This window comes from Antennarius striatus, chromosome 18 (genome assembly GCF_040054535.1).
Source record: "Antennarius striatus isolate MH-2024 chromosome 18, ASM4005453v1, whole genome shotgun sequence".
In the NCBI taxonomy this organism is placed as follows: domain Eukaryota; kingdom Metazoa; phylum Chordata; class Actinopteri; order Lophiiformes; family Antennariidae; genus Antennarius; species Antennarius striatus.
In genome coordinates, this window is record NC_090793.1 from 16,216,131 (window position 1) to 16,236,232 (window position 20,102).

Below are 20,102 nucleotides of genomic sequence, written 5' to 3' on the forward strand. Positions count from 1 at the left end.
GAATTAAATGAAACTGTGGGCATTGTATTTAAATATCATCTTTCCATGCCTCGTGCTTCTGTCTGTATTCATTTATGTATTGTGTTGTCAATGGTCTTTAAAAATATACCCAGTTTTTCATCTGATTTGTTTCTGTTTTTTTTACCTTCTTCTACTTTTATTATGCCTCTTTCTTGTGTTGTTATTTTACCCTTCCGTTCATTTCTTCTGTTGTCTTCTTTGCCCATAATCTAATGAGCTGGTAGAGATTTTCCCGGCACGTTGCCTACTTCCTCTTCCAGCCATTAGACCATTTTCCACTGGAAAAGACTAATCAACCTAACAAAAACCAAACAAACAAATGGCAGGGTGGGCTCGATTCTGTTGTTACCACCAATGCCCAGTTGCCAACTGTTCTTTATTTGTGCATTTGTTTTTTTTGTGTTTTTTTTTATTTCTTCTTTGGCTGGTCCAAACTACTGAGTGGATTCAAAAGTCACATGGACTGCATCTGGCATTTATCTTTTAATGAAAATATATCAGTGGAATACTTCACACATAGTAGGCATGTCCCTATAATGAATATAGAACCACTTCATAGACATATCCCAGCACTCGTGTCTAAAAAGATGGTGACATTTTAAAGTCAATATCCCTCTGACATCATAGTACAAAATATTCACATATTTTCATCACTATAATTTGACAGACGTGGAGATTGTGACTAAATTTCACAATTTTAATCTTCCTGGACATGTTAAAACCCAAACTGAGAAGAAGAAACCTGCTGAAATGGTCTCAAGATTCTTTCACATTTTGATAATGGAAACAGACTAACATCAATCCACAGATATTTATATTCAAAATCTGTTTTATACATGCAACTGTCAGAAAGAAAAATATGACTGTAGTGAGTCAGCATATATGAAAGAAGGTCAAAAGAACGTCTCACTGTACGTTGAAATGCCCACACTGGCTAAATCAAAAGGGAAAACAAGGACTATCTAGTCTCACTAAGACAATCTGAACAGAAAACAGCACCCATGCAATACATTGGCGGCATGGTGGCGCAGAGGGTTCCGCTCTCACCTCACAGGTAGAAGGCTTGAAGTTTGAGTCCTTTCTCTGCAGAGTTTGTGTGTTCTCCCTGTGTCTGTGTGGGTTCTCTCGGGGTTCTTTGGCTTCCTCCCACCTCCAAAAACACGCACTTCAGTTGTATTGATCGTTTCAAATTGCCAGTAGGTGTGAGTGTATGCCTGAGTGGTTGTTTGCCAATCGTGTAGCTCTGCAGTGTACCGGCATCACCCTTGGAGTGTCCCCCGTCTCTTGTCTGTAAATTAACAGGAATAGGCTCCAGCAAACCCTGTGACTCGCAAAAGTGGATGAAGCGGATAAGAAGATGAATGAATGAATGAATATCCATAAATTAAGATTAATTACATGATCAAAGCAGAAAGAAGAATTCATCAGATGAAAGCAAATAAACACTATTGGTTTTAAGGAATAAACCCCAGCAGTCCTTGTTATCTTTTACATTCCTTTCCCTGGTCTTTGTCAAGTAAATGAATTTCCTATGGAGATTTCTAAGTTTTAAAAATATTTTTGTTGTATTACTTTTATTTCCCCCTGACAATCCACATTAAAGTTGAACATACAGACGTTATTGTGGGAAAAACAGTGCACACATTGGAAAAAGATGTCAAATATCAAAACTAGACTTCCCAGCTTTTCAGTGTGTTGATGGTGTGCAGACGGGTAATGAACTCCAGCTTATGCCGTTATAGCTTTGGTTCTAATAAACTGTGAGGCAAACTGTTCTGTATTCAAGGAAGCTATTAGTTGAATTTAGTAGAGAGCTTCAAATAAAGCAAATTAATTTTGTTGTCTACTGAATGTCTCCTTCATGACATCCGTTTCAGCTGCTCAGCATCTGCTTCTGGTTAAAAACAAGTCATCTGGATGTCGTTTAGTGTTTTATAGCTAATTTCTAATCAGAAAATCTTTAACTGCCAGGTCTGTTCTTGTCTCTGTGAAATGAAATTCAAACTCTTGAAAAAATGATCAGAGAACTTCAGATGATTACAAATACAATACTTATAAATGAACAGGTAAAATATAATAATACATACCAAGCATAAACTCCGACTAAAAATCCAATCAAAAATAATTTAAATTTGGAGAAAAGAATAGTAAGTTCTTAGCAAGGCAGCTGAAAACGTGAAAGTAAAAGAGCCATCAGTCAGCTCAGACGCCCTTCTGAGGTAACAGAGAAGTCCTTCACTATTTGCACTATATAGTCACTGAGACTGTCTGAAGGCATCAGAATTAATATTATTATATGTGATATTAAAATTGAAATAGTTGTAATATTACATATACTCTTCCCATTTTATATTTATTTACTAATGTGTTTATTGACAAATTAAGATGATGTTAATTTAATGTATGTACTTTTTTACATAAGAATACAATTCAAATTCAAAATTTTCTCTTCTTTATTTCCTCTTAAAAGGTACTCTAACCCCAGCTGGTTAGAGTACCTTTCATTTGTCTGTGATTTCTTTTGTGTTGCAAAATCATGTGAAAAAAAACACATTCTCTGTACACCTGAACAAGGTTAGAAGAAGAAGCTGAATCTGCTCTTATTTGTTGTCTAATCGAAGGAAAGTTTTCCTAACAATATCATGCCATGAAAATATGATGATGTCAAAATGAACAATAACTTGTGTTTTCAGGGGGAATGGTTCTGAACCCATCGTACTTTGGTATCCCTGGCCATCTGAACACCATGATCCATGAGATGGGCCACATTTTTGGACTGTACCATGTTTTCAAGGGGGTGAGCGAGCGGGAATCCTGTGATGACCCATGTCAGGCAAGACAATTTTCTATTTTTGACTTGTTTAATTTAAAAAAAAAAAATTACACACAGATAGTCCTCATTCAACGAACGAAATTGGTTCTAAGAGGTTGTTTGTAAGTTGAATTGTTTACAATTCTAAAATTGAATCTATAATTGCCATTTGAAATCATTTAAATACCGTTAGTACTCTAAATACAAAAGTACTGTTCCCTCAGCATGTAACGATATTGTTGCTTGCAAATATTCACTTCTGTCCTGAGTCTAGCCTCTACCACAGCTTCAATTTGTGACTCATCAACTTTATATGTCTATATTTCCCCACAACTGTGCACATCACTCTTGATCTTAAAAATGGGTACAATCACAGACTTCCTGCATTCCTCGGGCGTCTTCTCAGCTGCTAGAATTCTGTTGAACAATCTGGTTAAAAACTCCACAGCCTCCTCTCCTAGATGCTTCTGTACCTTCACAGGAGGTATTTATGTGATTGTTTTAAATTCAGTTTAATTTACGCAGGGTAAGATTTTGCCCCTTATAATTTAATCCTTGAGGAGAAAAAGAAGAAAAGTTCAATGAACTTTCAACAAGTTCAATGAACTTTCAAAAAGCTTTTTAAGCACATCCAACAACAGCCAGAGCCAGCTGTTGATGTTGATGATCCACTGTACTGTAGCATGTAGCATGTAATGTAATGTAAATTTAGTGTGAAGGAAGAGGAGGAGGAGGACTTCAAATGAAACTTCAAATGAATCAATTTCATTTTAAAAAAAAATTATGCAGGGCAGATATGCATGATGGAATAGGGTTTTTCACCATTACAATATAATTTGCTAGACTTCCCATCTTGTGTACATACAGGAGACGACCCCATCCATGGAGACAGGAGATCTGTGTGTGGACACTGCACCAACACCCAAATCCAAAGCCTGCCATGATCCTGGATCTGTTAATGATTCCTGTGGAGTTACCACTTACCAGGATACACCTTACAGCAACTACATGAGTTATACAGGTGCAGTAAATGCGCCATAAAATATACCCATTGATAATCAATCAAATCAGTAATCAATGTGGCAGTAGCTAGTTGTTGCATTGAAATCACCTGGATTTCAATATTCCACATGGTATTGTATCTTTACTACAGTTTAACGATAGTTTCACATATTTAAAATAACTATTAGACCTGGTTGTTGTCCTGCAATTGACTTTTTTCTCTCCATGCATTCTCAAAGTCTTATTAATGGCATTGCTATTGGATGCACGTGTTTTAACAAATTCAACCATGCTGGTAGCATTGAAGTTAGAAAGGCAGTGTTTGAGCCTGATCTGTGATGAATTCCTGGCCTTTTTCTCTTTCATTTCACCACATCAGATGACAATTGCACCAACCATTTCACACCCAACCAAGTAGCCAGGATGCACTGTTATCTTGACATGGTCTACCAGAAGTGGCTGATGGAGCAACAACCTGCCCCCATCCCACTTGCACCTATTGTCACAGACCAGACTCCAGATTCTGTCTCCATTTACTGGCTGCCACCCATGAGTGGACCACTTTATCAGAGGTACTACTGAATAGATTCATAATCTTAATAATACGTACAGTATATCTCTATTAATGAGAGTCTTACCATATTCTTGATTCTACCAATGGAGTGTTATATTGAAACACATATTAAATTTTAAATGTCTCATTGCCAAAAAAGAGCAACTTTCAGACCATGCAATGGATAAAAAAATGACTGTACCTTCAATGAGTGGCAACAGTGTATTGCAGATGCATACGAAGGAATGTTTAAGTGTATGCTCGTCATTTATTCTTTTGAGATTAAGGGATTTTGGATTATGTACACCTGTTTTTTTCTCAAACTTTATCCGAAAGAAGGTTGTTGTTCTTAGTCTAATAGAATTCTTTTAAAATTACATAAATCTTTGCAAGGTAAGCATGTACCGCTGTGAAATGTTTGTTTTTTTAAATTGCTGCCTACCCTGATGTTGAGCTATCAAAGCTTTTTTGCTTTGTTCTGTTAGAGGAAAAACAGCAAGATAGTTTATCACTGTTGTAGATACTAAGAGTTCGGTGTATAATCTATTGGTACAAAAATAATGTAATATTTGTTATTGTCTATAATCAAGTAGTCTGCCATGTTGGAAAATCACCTTTCTACAGTGGCCTAAAACCAACAAACCACATTCTAGAAAATACTTTGTAAGGAGAATGATGTAGTAGGGGGACATCTGCAACCATATCACTCGGTTTAGAAGAAGAAAAACAGCAGCTTTATTATTGTCATCATGCTATGAACTGTTCGATGAAGTAATGTGGTTGAGTGCATCACCACAATGGGACAAATTATTTTATTGTTATTAATATGTTCTTGATGTTGGGAAAAGAAAGACCAGATGGGAATCATCCCGTCACCCCCTTGCTCTGATACGACAGTGTTAACCAGTATGCCACCATGCCAAAGATAAAATAAAGACATAATTTGAGTTGTTGTGACGGATGGAAGCATGATATTTTCAAATCATCCACTGTCTTTTCCTTTTCTTCCAGCTCTTCCTTGCATATGTCTGCTGTAAACTGTGGAGACTGTGAAAAAGATGGCATTTTCCATCAATATGCACATGAGGCTACGTCACCACGAATCTGTGACACGTCAGGCTACTGGACTCCTGAGGAGGCCGTCGGTCAGTCAGATATCACTCTGTATGTTTGTGCATCCAAAATACGGAAGAATATTTGTCTTTTTAATCAAGAAAAGTTTAATTAAATCACAGCTTATTAATTTGTATTCATTATACTAATGAATCCCTTGTGAATGAGTATTTGAAAATGTATATAAAGCTACAAAATATGTCAAAACTTTGAGATTTTCATGGAATCATGGTGGTTTTTTTCAGAAATTAAATTTTCCAAATTAATTTTTATTTACTCTTGAATTAGTCATGAGTAATGTAGAGTGAATAATGAAAATTATTGACGTGAGACAAGTCCGACGACAGAGTGAACAAGAATGTGGTTGGTGTTGCAGTCGGCGCTGCTTCTTGTGTTGTGCACGTGATTCAGGTTTCTTTTCCTGGTCTAGCTGGTGAAATGGATTGGATCGTAAACTTTATGACTCTCCTTGTTCTTGAAGAAGGTGTTGGTCACCACGAGGTTGTGGAAAGAGCAGAGCTCTACAAGCCAATGGCTTTCGTGTTTATCTTGCCAATGCTGTGATGGCCAATGACAGATGGCCTAGCCATAAAGTCAGCCCCAACCTTAGATTTAAAGTTCCCCATGATAAAGAGTTCTTTCTTGGTTGTCCATATGGTCAGACATCTCTCTGAGATTTGTGATAGCAGCTTAATGGTGGATTTACAAGAAGTTTTTAAGTGCAAGCCTATGCCATGTAGTTTAGGCTCATCAAACTTTTTCCCCTCTAAGAAAAATGTGTTATTATGTTCACGTAACAATCCCACTTTAGGCAGTCTAGTCTCAATGCCAATGTTGACAACAGTCTTGCAAAGGTTGTCCATGGACAGAGGGTCTCGATTGAAACCAGAACACATTGCTCTAACATTCCAGCTGGATTTCAGAAGAGCTGGCATGTTCAAAGTGTGATAACCAAATTTGCCAGGTGCTGGGATTTAAAACCTGCTTGATTTTGACCTAACTTCAAGCACTCAGTGGCACAAGCAGGTTGTGGCAGGGTAGTACCTTATTGTCCAAGGGCTGTCTGGATTTAAGGCGGGTGGTGGCTACAATACTAGGATTAGAAAATTCTTCCCATTATTGAGAGCAACCCCTAGTGCCAGTGCTATGCCAATTGCTGCTTCCTTATGCTGAAAGACAGCTAATTGGAAGCCTGGGCATATTAATATGGAGGATTAACTTTTGCCCATGCAGTAAGTCTCCCCTCGCCTCTCGACGGATGGGGTCCAGGGGAAAAGGAAAGCAGGTACACTTGGTATCGGCATGACGAAGGAGTTGCTGGGACAATGTTGGAATAACGATGGCCTGCCTGACAGACTGCACCTCCGGATCTATTCTCAAAGACAGCAACCGTTGATTTTGGAGTTTTTTCTCCGAGATGAGTTGAACAAACAAGACTATGGAGCCTCATCAGCCCAGAGGTTCTTACCTGTAATCTGGCAAGGGAGGCTAAGAGGTTACTATGGCTTGCCCAAGGCTTTACCTCAGGACTCTGGAGGGAAGAGGCATCTTGTTGTCTCTATTTACAGGCTGCTGGCCTAAACAGGTCTTGTGCCCACTCCTCTCAAAAATTGTTGATGTGGAGGAATGTGGTGGTTTCAGGTTAGAGTTTGTGTCCTTAAGTTCTCCCTCTAACCCGTGTTTCCACACAGGCGCGCACACCTACAGTATATGCACACACACACACACACACACACACACACACACACACACACACACACACACACACACACACACACACACACACACACACACACACACACACACACACACACACACACACACACACACACACACACACACACACACACACAAACACATTCCGTGTAAATTTCAAGTGCATGCAAAGCTAATGGCTCCTGGAAGAGGAAAAAGCAGAAAATCATTAAATGATAATTGCCCTCAGCAACAGACCTCTTTCTGTCTTTGTCTCACTTACGCCAAAAGAGAACAAGGATTATTGGGAAAAACATCCACTCAGGGTAGTATTTGGGTGCTGTTCAAACCTGAACCTCTGCCGTAAACAAGAGCAGCAAAAAAGATCTTGCAGCACTGTTCTTTTAAACATGACACTTTTTATGGAAACACATGGTCTTTATTATTCCTGAAATTTTAACTAATACAATTTCTTTAGTCCACTTTTCTCTTACATGACATGAAGGTTGAAGGGGAACAATGAAGAGAAAGCAAACAAGCAAACAAAGCAAAATAAAGAATGAAGAACAGAAAGAAAAATATCAGAGCAAAATATGCACAAACACGGTAACAGTTCCATGTAGTGTAAACTCTACCCACATTTATGGAAATCCTCTGCTGGAATGTATTCTGTTTTCAAACAAGTGGCAAAGAGGAACAGGGGGATTATGGCCATCTCTTTCACTGTGGGATCATAATGATGATGAAGAGTCTATTCTGGTCTTACTCTAAACATTGCTTTGCACACTAAAGAGACAGCCAGTCTGCTGGTGACCCTGGCTTCCTTTTCACTGTTATCCATTTCTGAAGACTACGCTGCACAGGGTCACTTTGTCAGCCAACAGAGATGGGCAGCATTGGTCTCAGGAGGGAATGGGAGAGGGGACATTGCACTAAAGCAGCATGGATATCATGGCTCACAGCACAAGCTTATTAATGTTGAAAGAATTGTTCTTTTACATATCTTTAAATGCCCCCAGTGCCAAAGTTGACTGGATTGAGGCTTGAGGTTGATGACTTCATAAGACATTACACAACTTTGAGTAGTACAAGTGATGGATGCATTTTGCATTCTTGATCCATGATAGCATGTGTACACATGATAAGAATCTGACTTGGTATGTTTGTGCTTACCTTAATGTTGACAGTGTAAACAAATGTATGAGATAGAGATAAAACGTATAAATAAAGACAGGATGGATGGATGGAGAAGCAAGATAAGGAACACAGGCCTATCATCAATATACTGTATTACTGACAGTATTAAATGTGTGTGGGCAATTAGTATTGTTCACACACGGCCATGTTGAACTCCAAGCTCCTTGTTTTCACATAGAGATCAAGTATCAATACGAGTGCCGAGCAAACACTGAAACACGCTGTTGTGTCTGCAAACAAATAAACTTGTGGCCAGTGGAAAACAGAGGTACTTAAGTCTTGTAGTGCGAACTCAACATGAAGTAACATAACAATTACTTCTGGGGCCTATGTTCTCACTTGGCTTACATTTATATGAAATCTCAGTCATTGAAGTGGTTTGTAATTCAAAGTGAGGACATTTTAATTAGACAGATCATGCTGTTCATTGTACCATAGAGTTTGTTTAAGAAGATAAATTGAAGAGTAAGAAAACACAAGAACTGAACAATAACAACTACAGGGAGGCATACAAGAAGCACCGCTTGATAGTATGTGAACAACTTACTGTTGGTAAAAAAACTCATTTGTTCTCCACGTGAAAGTTGTTTTCACAGTAAATGAATAAAGCAGAACTAGTTTCAAATGAAAAATCTATTTTTTCATTTGAAAAAAAAAAGAATTTACTGTATAAACTGTATATCGACTCTCATGTCATGTTCAATGCTTTGTAAATTTTTTGAATAATAGTTACAAGTTATTATCCAAGTTATTATTATTATGCTGCAAAGCATTTTTGACCGCATCCATACATCCATTTTCTTGAAGATGAGATGATCATAATCGATCATGTGATTAATGATTTTTCTCAATCTCTATTCCTCTTGATCTTTATTTTCTTACCTGATATGTAACACCTCTTACATCTTTATTTAAATGTCTCTTGTTAATGAAGGCTTCTGCTGGCTTTGTACCTCTTTCGTGTGCTGCAGTTTCACTGTGAACATTTTAGTCACTAATGCATTTTTGAATCTTATGCCATGTGTCATTGCTTGTAACAGTATCATCTTGAAAATAGCACCTTCCCAATGAGTTTATGTCTCTATGGCATTTCAAAATTGCGATAAAAAAAATTTAAAAATGGAAGTGGAGAAGACATTTGGTGGAAGAAAAAGTCAGAAACGAACCCTTATCCAAAGTCAATCTCATACTTATGTAATCATAGCTTACAGGATGGAGTAAAAACATACTTACATCTGGTGAATTTGTTGTTCATAAGTATGTCTGTATTTTTGCTTTAAAAAGAAGTCTACGTTGTTCCTGAGCAATTAGAAAATGTTGAAAAATGCCAGTTTCTTTTGATTTTCATATAAATGAAAATATCCACTTGCTTGTCCAGGTCTGGACTAAAATGCAACATGGATTATTCTGGCCCTACACCCATCCTCACACTAAGTTTCATAGAAATCCATTCAGCAGTTCTTGTTTAATTCATTCGTCAAACCTAACAACCAGCCTATAAACACACATGGGTGAAAACATATCCTCCCTGCTAGAGGTAAGAAAACATTTCGACCGTACATATAATTTATACCAAAGTTGAAATAATCTATTTCATCTGGACTTTGTGTGTCTTGCCACTTCAAACCAATGAGATTAACACCAACAAAAATAAAACACACATTTCTACATGTCATACCTTTGGCTAAGGATCGTGTGTCCGTATAAGATCAAAATATTTTTACTACAGATCCTGACACACGAGACAGACCACTGGCTGACACACAATGTTGGGCTGTCGCTGTGCGTCTGTGGTTGTAGTTTTTGTGTATTCCACACCACTGGCATGAGTTGGTTCTTGCCTGCAGCTTTTCAGCTGTTTGAGTCTGTTAGTGTGAGAAATGCCTCTGTTCACTGTTCAGCTAAAAGTGAGTTGGTGAACATTTCATGACGCACATAACAGGGTCTTATCCTTTTTAATCAGTCATTTCATACAAATATTTAAACTATCTGAAATTTCCTGTCACATTTCCTTGGCTATTTCATTTATATGTGTCCTTTCTGTCAGTAATATGACTCCGTCTTTAAAGTCCGAGTAGTCTTCTTCTACTTCTTCTCCGTTCGGCTTTTCCCTTCAGGGGTCGCCACAGTGAATCAGTTGCCTCCATCTAACCCTGTCTTCTGCATCCTCTTCTCTCACACCAACTACTTTCATGTCCTCTTTCTCTACATCCATAAACCTCCTCTTTGGTCTTCCTCTAGGCCTCCTGCCTGGCAGTTCAAAACTCAGCATCCTTCCACCAATATATTCACTATCTCTCCTCTGGACATGTACAAACCATCTCAGTCTGGCGTCTCTGACTTTATCTCCAGAACCTCTAACATGTGCTGTCCCTCTAATGTACTCATTCCTGATCCTATCCTTCATGGTCACTCCCAGAGAGAACCTCAGCATCTTCATCTCTGCTACCTCCAGCTCTGTCTCCTGTCTTTTCCTCAGTGACACCGTCTCTAGACCAAACAACATTGCTGGTCTCACCACAGTTTTGTACACCTTTCTTTTCATTTTAGCTGAAACTCTTCTATCACACCTCGACCGATCCGGTATGGAAGTCATTGGTTTGATTCGCACGTTTGATTTGGCAAAAGTTTTACGCCGGATGCCCTTCCTGACACAACCCTTTGTATTTATGCGGGCTTGGGACAGGGACAATAAGACACTGGCTTGTGTCCTCTTGCGGCTTTACAGTCCAAGTAGTATTTACCTTTATTTACCTGCTGGGTAAAGAGCATCACTGCTAGGGCCCCAACAGAACAGCAAGTTTAAAAACAAGTAGTAGTAGTAGTTGGATGTGAAAAGGGTTCATCTACCTAAACAAATAAGATACACTTTCTAGTTTAATATCTGATCAATTCACTATAAACTGATCTAGAATTGTGATTCATTTGGTTTTTCCAGCTTTATGATGAACTGGAGAAAGTAACTGATAACTCTCACAATACATGTACATAAATGTTAAATGTCTCTCTCTGTGGTGTTATTGACTTCCAGGCGCTCCTGATGTAGAGCAGCCCTGCGAGCCCAGTCTTCAAGCTTGGAGTCCTGAGCTCAGCCTTTATGACACTAATGTGACCTCGCCGTGTCCTGACACAGAGGGCTGCACTCTCACATTACGGTTCCTCAACCCGGTCGTTCCACATACCCTTACCCTCTGGGTTACTTACATCTCTTCAGGTAAGTATAGCTCTATGTCAAATACCACCAGTATGGTATGTCTGAATGTCTTTATCTGAGGGCTGAAGTCATATATTAGTCACAGGGTTTCAAAAAAAACGTGGAACTGGTGAAATGCTGGGAAACTGGATGTGTGTGGTGAGGCTTATTAAATATAATGATTCAAATTCTTGGCAATCAAAGCCCCATTTTCAAAATAGTTGCAAGAATTTGAACCAGTGCCCCAAAGTACTGAAATATGAAGGCATTAAGTCATAAAAGAGGGGGGGCTCTTTCCAGACACAACAATACTGTGAAAAACTGATCCCCTGTAGGCGGCAGCGGTGCTGTTTTTGTATGGATTCTACAAGGCTAGAGATTGAAGCCCCTGTGAGCGAAAGTTCCACTTGCTACAATCCTATCAGCCCAGGTTTGAAAAATCAATCAAGAATCATGTACAATTGATTTGTTTAGGGACATTTTGCACTTCTTATTTCTGGCAGTACGGGGACCTGTGCTCTGATAACAGCTGACAGCCAATGAATTAAATGCATTTGGTGCTGGAAGGCATTCAGACCTTCTTACCTCATGTCAATAGATGGGAGAAAAAAAAAAAAGTAAAAATATAGTTTTTATTCTGTGTATTTTTCCAGCCACATTTGTCACTAAAGGATGCACCAAAGGATGAGTTGAATAACTCATCCTTTGGTGCTTCATTAGAGAAAATAGTTCAGTTATTAAAGATGTACCTTTTCAGACTTTTTTCTTTGTTTTTATTTGAAAAAAAAACATATATATTTTACAACTTGTATTAAAATACATGGTGCTTATTAATTTTATACCAGGAATAAATTATATTAAAAAGGGATGACTTAATCCTCATTTAGTTTTAATTAATTGATAATTAAAAACACATTATCTACAAACGTGTTCAAGATTTTTTTATTTTATTTGAATCTTTAAGGTATCAGAATTTCAAACCAGTTAATCCATTGTGCTGATACGATAACGGGAGGAACATATGTAAATGAACTGTGACATCCTATTAACTGTAAATTAATACTGCAATAATTTTTGTATCAAAAAATCTGGTATTTCCCTTGCAGTTGTGTTAAAAGAAAAAAGATCCACATTGGATTAGATGACAAACTTTGGCGTCTCTTTGTATTTTTTTGTCCCAGACAACCCTGCCATAGCCAACATAGAGTTGATAACGGACACAGGGAAAAGCATTAACCTTGGACCCCAGCACGTCTTCTGCGACATGCCCCTCACCTTGCGCCTGGACACCCACGATGCAGTCATCACTGCCCTAAAAATCTGCACTTTTGATGAAAAGCTGGAGATCGATGCTGCTATGTTGTCGTCAGGGCCCAATAGCCCCCTATGCTCCGGCTGCCATCCTCTCCTGTACACCGTTCATCGACAACCTCCTTTCCCCAGAAGACCCCTCTCACCTCAGGTGCCGCAGACATTCACCGACAGGTAACATCGTTAATTTTTCTGCTTTTGTTTCAGTTGTGTTGTAGGTGAGACTGCATTTTGAATTCATTGTTATTTTGTGAAAAATTGAATTTAGTCTGATGTTGCCTGAGATGACCAAGGTCAGTCCATACAGTCCAATATTGATCCATATTTAAATACTGTAAATTTGTCAACAAGCAATTTTTTTAATGTTACTGAAAACCGGGAATGCTTGTTCATAGTGTCATTCTCTATTGATAAATTGGTAATAACTTTTTTTTCAAGGCATTTGTATTGCTTTTCTCTTCAAATTGCTATAAATTACTCATTCTCAAATCTCAAAATGAAATCTAAAAATCCTTTTCCCCCAGATAAATATTAACATTTATAATAAAGACATTGTTTACTTCTCCTCTATTCAGCTTTTCCCTTCAGGGGTTGCCACAGCGTATCAGTTGCCTCCATCTAACCCTGTCTTCTGCATCTTCTTCTCTCACACCTCAACTAACTTCATGTCCTCTTTCTACACTTTCTTTTTTGGGGAAGGTGTCTCCTATGTAATGCAAGCTGTGTCTAAGTGCAAAAAGATGTAAGAACCAGTGAGGATTGACTTATATGGGGCTGAGGAGGGTACACAGAAGTTGATATGAAGAGAAGAGAGTGTTTGAGAGCATTGAGTTTGGAAAATAGTAGAGAAGTGATGAGCGGAATAATGTGGAGATGAGAAGATGACAACAGCAGGGAGAAAGGGAATGTGAAATACACAGAGATAACTATACAGAATATACTGTGACTGAGGGAATAGTAAAGAAAGATGAGAAAGAACAGGAGGAGATCTGAATTAGAAGCAGGTGTGTCTCCTTTTTCGCTTTCTTTACTTTTATTCCTTTCAAATATAAACCAAATATGAGCAGCAGAGGCTGTGAACACCTGTGACAGCTTGGAACTGATGCTGGATTGTTATGTTCTGCTAAACCTGCATTTCATTTATCACAGGCTGACTCAGAAGAACAATTAGATATGTGAAAAGTCTCAATGTGGATGCTTCATAAATCAAAACACTTCATGTCAAAATGCTGCTAACCAATGTGATTCTTAAGATTACACATTGTAAGTGTTTCAGACATCTTGTTAATCAGATTTTATTTGGGAAAATAAGGATCAGTCATTATTAGGCAAACATTCTCTTACAGATCTGATGCTATGGGATATAAATGTTTATAAATGATGTTAATATATGCCAGTAGCTCATGCAAAAACAAAAAAAACAACTTGCCTGATTTTTACGAAGAAGCCCTGAAACAGAAGCCTGTACAGTACTGCAAAATAGGGAGGCGGGGGGGGGGGGGGTTCAAATTATTCACTTTTAATAAATAAAATTTGTTGCACTTGTAGAGACTTCAGTTAGTCTTGGTTACAGAAGCTGTACCCCTTTGCAGGAATGAGGCACTTTTTATAGACACAGCCCACGAAAACAGATCAATAGTCCAGACACTGGAGCCACTGTATTGCTGCACACTCTTCCTGTTGTGGGGCATTAAGGTCATTGGATACTGTAAGGTTACAGATTGAAGCCACAGTGAGTTGGCCATCTGGCTGACAAGAAAGAACCAGTCTCAGAGTGCTGGATGTGTGGATCTGCTGCTGTTTTTAAAGGGTTTGCTGAAGGCCTGACTGAGGGCGGAACATGCATACTTCCGATTGATGGACACTGTGCAGGCTTTTATTTAGATGTGGTGTTTTATGCTCCATGGGGGAAGATGGAGAGCTGATTGTTGATTTTTTTTAGAGATGTGTCTATGTTTGGTTAGCTAGGTTGTTTGTTTTTAGAAAGAAATAAAGGGGTTTTTGAAACTTCTGCTCTCCTCTCCTTCACAGCTCTGTCAAGCATGGAGTTAAGTACCAATACAGGATTCAGGTGGAGGCAGATGGACTCCTCAGCAATCTCTCCCCACCTCTGCTGTACATCCATGGGCAGCCTTTCTGTGGAGATGGCCTGATACAGGGGTCTGTGTCTTTCAGTGGCCTTATTAACATAACAGAGGATGGGGACTAATTTGTATGAAATATACATGGCATCGGAAATGAAGGGTTGTGGTTCTCTGTCTGTAGTTCAGAAGAGTGTGACGACAGTAACCTTTTAGATGGTGACGGCTGCTCTAAGAAATGCCTCAAGGAGATTGGCTTCAACTGTAATGGTGAGTTAGTCCCGTTCACTTCAGGATTAAAACATGAGTCTGGTATATGCTAATATTACAAACACACACACACACACACACACACACACACACACACACACACACACACACACACACACACACACACACACACACACACACACACACACACACACACACACACACACACACACACACACACACACACACACACACACACACACACACACACTCCTGGCTTGAACTGCTCCCACAAGCCAATAATGTAGCATCACCACAGCATAACAGAAAACACATGAGCTTTTCTGTTGAAATGGATGTCTCAAGCATTGTAACGTTAGGTTGGAAGAGAAGCATCAGAACACTTTGAAACAGTAAAATACACCATTCAGTGTCAAAAGATATGTCAGCCAGGATTTTTTTTTTTATTAAATAAGATTTGTTCTTCAAAAATATTTCAAGCAATTTGTATTTGTACCAGGATATATTGATAAATCAAGTTTATTGATCAAAAATCATGCTGTGGCTTTGGATTAGACAGTTACAGATAGTTACGCAAGCAGTTATGCTTCCAACATTATTGCCATTTTTCATTTTGTATTTGATGTGCTTTATCTAAAAGTAAAAGATTTGCCAGTCGCATCTACAACAGGCCAACTCTCCCCAGTTAGAGACAATTCATACATACAGCTTCTTGAGGACGAAACTAATGTAATCATTTCATCTTCAGCCGCTTATTCAAAGTACGGTTGCTGGAGCCTATCCCAGCTGGGTACAGGTGAGAGGTGGGGCGCGTTCTGGATGAGACGACGCCAGCTGGCCATATGGAAGACAGACAGCCATGCACTCTCATAACTAAGTTGTATATTTTAGGTGGTGGGAGGAAGCCGGAGAACTCATAGAGAACCCACGAAGACATGGGTAGAATATACTATCCCATGTCCATACTGCACTTTATTTTAGAAAACCAATCCAGTTTCTTTGGAATGCTGCAAAAAGTCTTGGAATGATAATAAAACCTCTTGCTTCTTAAGTCTTGAAACTCAAATGCGTGTTTTAATAATGTCACCTACCTAGTCTCACCTGTAACTAGCTTCTTCATCCAAATGCGCACTGAATAAATTGCAGGCTCTCCACATTTAACACTTCCATGTGTCTCAGAGAGTTTGTGGTTTTCAATAAAAGACTTGATTGTAAACTGCTGGATGATGAAGAAGAAGAAGTACACTTTAATTATCCCCGTAGGGAAATTATTATGTTTTCACTCATGGTTAGTCTGTTAGTAATCATGCATATATATGTTTTTATACAGGCCCCTGAAATTACCAAGCACACACAAGGGGCCTGTAGGCATGCAGTAAATACAGGGAAGCCGAGTGAATGATCACTTGTGGAGGGGGTGGTGCCTTGCTCAAGGGCACCCCGGCAGTGCTCAGGAGGTGAGCTGGCACCTCCCACTGCCAGCTCAGACTCCAAGAGTGAATGGTCAGGAGCGGGAATCGAACCACTGACATTGGATCGCTGGACGACCCGCTCTACCGAATGAGCTACTGCCACCCCATGAAAGCAGGTTACAATCAACAATGGCATGACAAGTCAGTCCTACTGCAGTGCAGTGGCGTTTGGAGCATCCATGATTGTGCTGGCATCAAAATTATTACCTAATATTGCTTAGAAGATGTGTGTGGTTAGATGTGTAGCACTACAATCTTTAGTGTCCAGTTTGGATTTTTTGGTATTTCATATTCTATAAATTCAATATAAAATATGAGCCCGTAATTGACCTGAAAAAAGTCCCGCCATTCCACAATTCAACAGCAGTTGATAGGAAGGATATGGACATAGAGAGACACATTTTAAGCAAGATGTTGTGGGAGCAGTGGTTTCTGCTTCTGTATGGAGTTGTGTATGAATGTAGTGCTGGAACTGGGAGTGGTGGAATTGTGAGATCAGTGTGATTGTGTCTTATTTAAGAACACAATGTCCATGTATATAAAGTGGCTCAGCTCAGAATGAAGACAATTTTGCATGATTTTTGCAGTTCACATTGATATTAATGAAAAAACCCCCCACATTGGAGTCACGTATATGAAAAAACATGTAGGTGCCTTTGTCCTGTATTTTAAGTTATTGTTTCTTCCCTTTTATGCCATGTATTATTTCCTCTAGTAGCTGGTGCTGTACTTTCATGTGTGCTGTCACATTTTATCCTTGTTTTACAAGGATAGAATTCACATCATCCAGTTGAACAGTGATTGGGTTATTTTTAAAGTCTCATAGCAGAAATATTTAAACATATTAACTGTAACACACAAATAAGCACATTTGATTAAAAAACCTATTTCGTTATCTACACCTTTTTTATATGTTATGTTTACTTATAAATGAAGTCCATGCGCAGCTCCTTCTGAACAAAAGCATCAAAACATTTTGAGTTGAGATGTGTAATCCTCTATTTTTAAAGTAAGGCAAGGTGAGCGGAAAACAAATGAATGGCTTCATTTGACTCGCTGACTATAGATTGTAGTTTGCTGTCACTTCTTCGGCCGAGGAAGATGATTCCTCGGCCGAATCCCTGTGATCACCAGCGCCCCCTACCATGAGGTACGAGCACTGCGTGTCTCACTTCGTGCCTTTTCCCAGCGGATTCACGACCGCTCAACTCAAGAAAGATGTTAGACACTTGCAGTTGTTAACAAAAAAAAACACTGTACATTATATACATTACCTAAATTATGGAAATGTAGTTCATAGAGCAAATGTGTTTTAACATTTTAATAGCGACATATAGAGAGACAGCATTACTTTCTCACTGTGTAGCATATAGGTCTATGCTGTCATGCTATACTGCTGAAATACTGAGAAGAGACCTTCTTAGTATTTCAGCAGTAAATGTGAAAATTCAGTGATTTTGAGTAAAAATAAGGTAAAATTGGTTACGTAGCTATATAATACACATCACTGAATAAATATAACCATTTAATTTATTTTTCCCGTTTTCCATTTTTTTCTTTTATGAAAATAAATCAACCGCACGTCACTGCAGTGGAATCATTTGCCAGGGGAAACATGTTGAGACTAGTCCCTCCTCCACCACCAAGAAAACCGTGGCGTGACTAAAGTTACTACATCTCTTGTTTTACAATAAAAAACATTGTGACTAGGAAGGAAAACATTTTGGCAAAAACAGGTTTGTACAAATTGAAATGCTTCAAACCAATTATCCAGTTGTAAGCCTTTGTCTTAGACATACTGTTTTGAGTTTTCTTCCTACATTATCTTGATCCAGTTAAGTTCTACTATGCCAAATTGTCTTGCTGTTAATATGTTAATACAATTTACCATAGTTCTGTTGTTTCCATACCAACCACTTTTCTAATCGTCTCATCAGGAACAAGCCACATTCGCTGTCTTTGTCCAAGAAATATTACTTCAGAGTTGTCTTTTATAGATAAGTTGGCATACTCTGATTACAGGATACAAGCTTTAAATATAAGACAGATGGTCTTATACGCTAAATCAAAATTGTCAAGTAGTCGTCTTAAGGGAGGCCTGAAAAATACACAGACTCTGATTTTAAAAGTCTTAATCATTTTCACAGGTGCTGTCAAAGCGGGGGTGGACTGGTTGGTGAGTTCATATAGTGTTGCATTGCCAAATGAGTTCAGGATGACAAAATCCCATTGAATTACCGCCTAATTTAAAAAAAAAAAAAAGCAAAACACGTTTCCATTGAATGCTTGAAGCCCTTAGTACAGCTGTCCAGATGTTAATGAGTCCAAACATCTGAAATGTCTGATGTTTTCCATCTCTTTTTCATGACTAGCTGCTGCATTACAAGCTGTTGTTTTGCCTTCTTTCGCCAGTTTCTTGTAGCATGTTATTTGACTACTTTTACTCTACCTAGGAAATTATATTTGGTTCGTGCTTGTTTTTTTCCAGTAGCAGTTTTGCTAACTACTTGCTGGATTTTAATTATAGTAAGTTAGATACTTAAATTTGCTAATTAAATTTGAAGGTAAATCGGAATTAAAGGGGAAAGTCAGGATTTGAGTTCTACTTTTATAAAATATTGTAAGATAGGGGACCATTTTTTTGAAAACCAAGTTGGTATTAGTCTACACAGGGAGGTCGTAAATGTTAGGGATTATGGCGTTAAGTCAATTCATGAGTTGCCGGTGATCTGGGATTTCCTTCTGTATATTCTGTGTACTGCAAAAACATTGAAAACTATACGAAGACAGCTGACTATACGGTCCTGTTCTGCAAGACTTGCACATTCCCCAATGTAAAGACTTTTATTTACAGAAATAGAGTCCAAGAAGACCAAAAGTGGCTACAGGTGACATTGAATTTTGTTTGATTCATGCAGTGTAAAAGGTGAAGACCAACAGGTCTCAAAACACGTTTTGACAACCAGACCAATATTATTCTTGTCCCTGGATTTGGGCTATGCAAATTTTTATTATTTTTTTTATTTTTTTTTAATATTGTCAGACTAGTATTGGTCAGGTTATGGAGGATCATTCAGTTGCAGTTGAAGTATGTTTTAGGGTTAAGATTAGAGTTAGGTTCAGTTACCTAACTTTCAAGTAACCATAAATAATGTCTATGGGGTCATTCTCTGCACAGTATATAGCTCTTTGAGCAAAGATTTGAGTAGGGCCCCCTGACAAATTCTAGCTGTCCATGTAGACCTGTTTGAATATTTCCACTTATCAAACTACAGATTTTTCTCACCACTGTCACCAGGTGGTAATTCATATGGCAATGTTAGGTCACAGCATTAGTGAATCAAGCTACACTTAGTAGGCACGTAGCATTTTATCTATAAAGCAGTTGATCTGAATACCAAATTTCCTAAATCTTTGTCTA

The 20,102-nt window shown here is 38.5% G+C and overlaps 1 protein-coding gene across 4 annotated transcripts in view; it reads left to right on the top strand.

Annotated features, from left to right (window-relative positions):
• The window catches only part of pappa2 (pappalysin 2), a 62,808-nt gene that overhangs the window by 19,461 nt on the left and 23,245 nt on the right, over positions 1–20,102 (top strand). For all 4 annotated transcript variants that reach the window (XR_011038876.1, XM_068341549.1, XM_068341548.1 and 1 more), the window contains exons 6-13: positions 2,715–2,854; positions 3,701–3,854; positions 4,215–4,407; positions 5,400–5,533; positions 11,425–11,607; positions 12,768–13,071; positions 14,929–15,057; positions 15,163–15,248. Coding sequence is in view for 3 of the 4 variants with exons in the window: in XM_068341549.1 (XP_068197650.1) it covers positions 2,715–2,854; positions 3,701–3,854; positions 4,215–4,407; positions 5,400–5,533; positions 11,425–11,607; positions 12,768–13,071; positions 14,929–15,057; positions 15,163–15,248 (1,323 nt within the window). In the remaining variant the exon portion in view is untranslated. The remainder of the gene's footprint in view (positions 1–2,714; positions 2,855–3,700; positions 3,855–4,214; positions 4,408–5,399; positions 5,534–11,424; positions 11,608–12,767; positions 13,072–14,928; positions 15,058–15,162; positions 15,249–20,102) is intronic.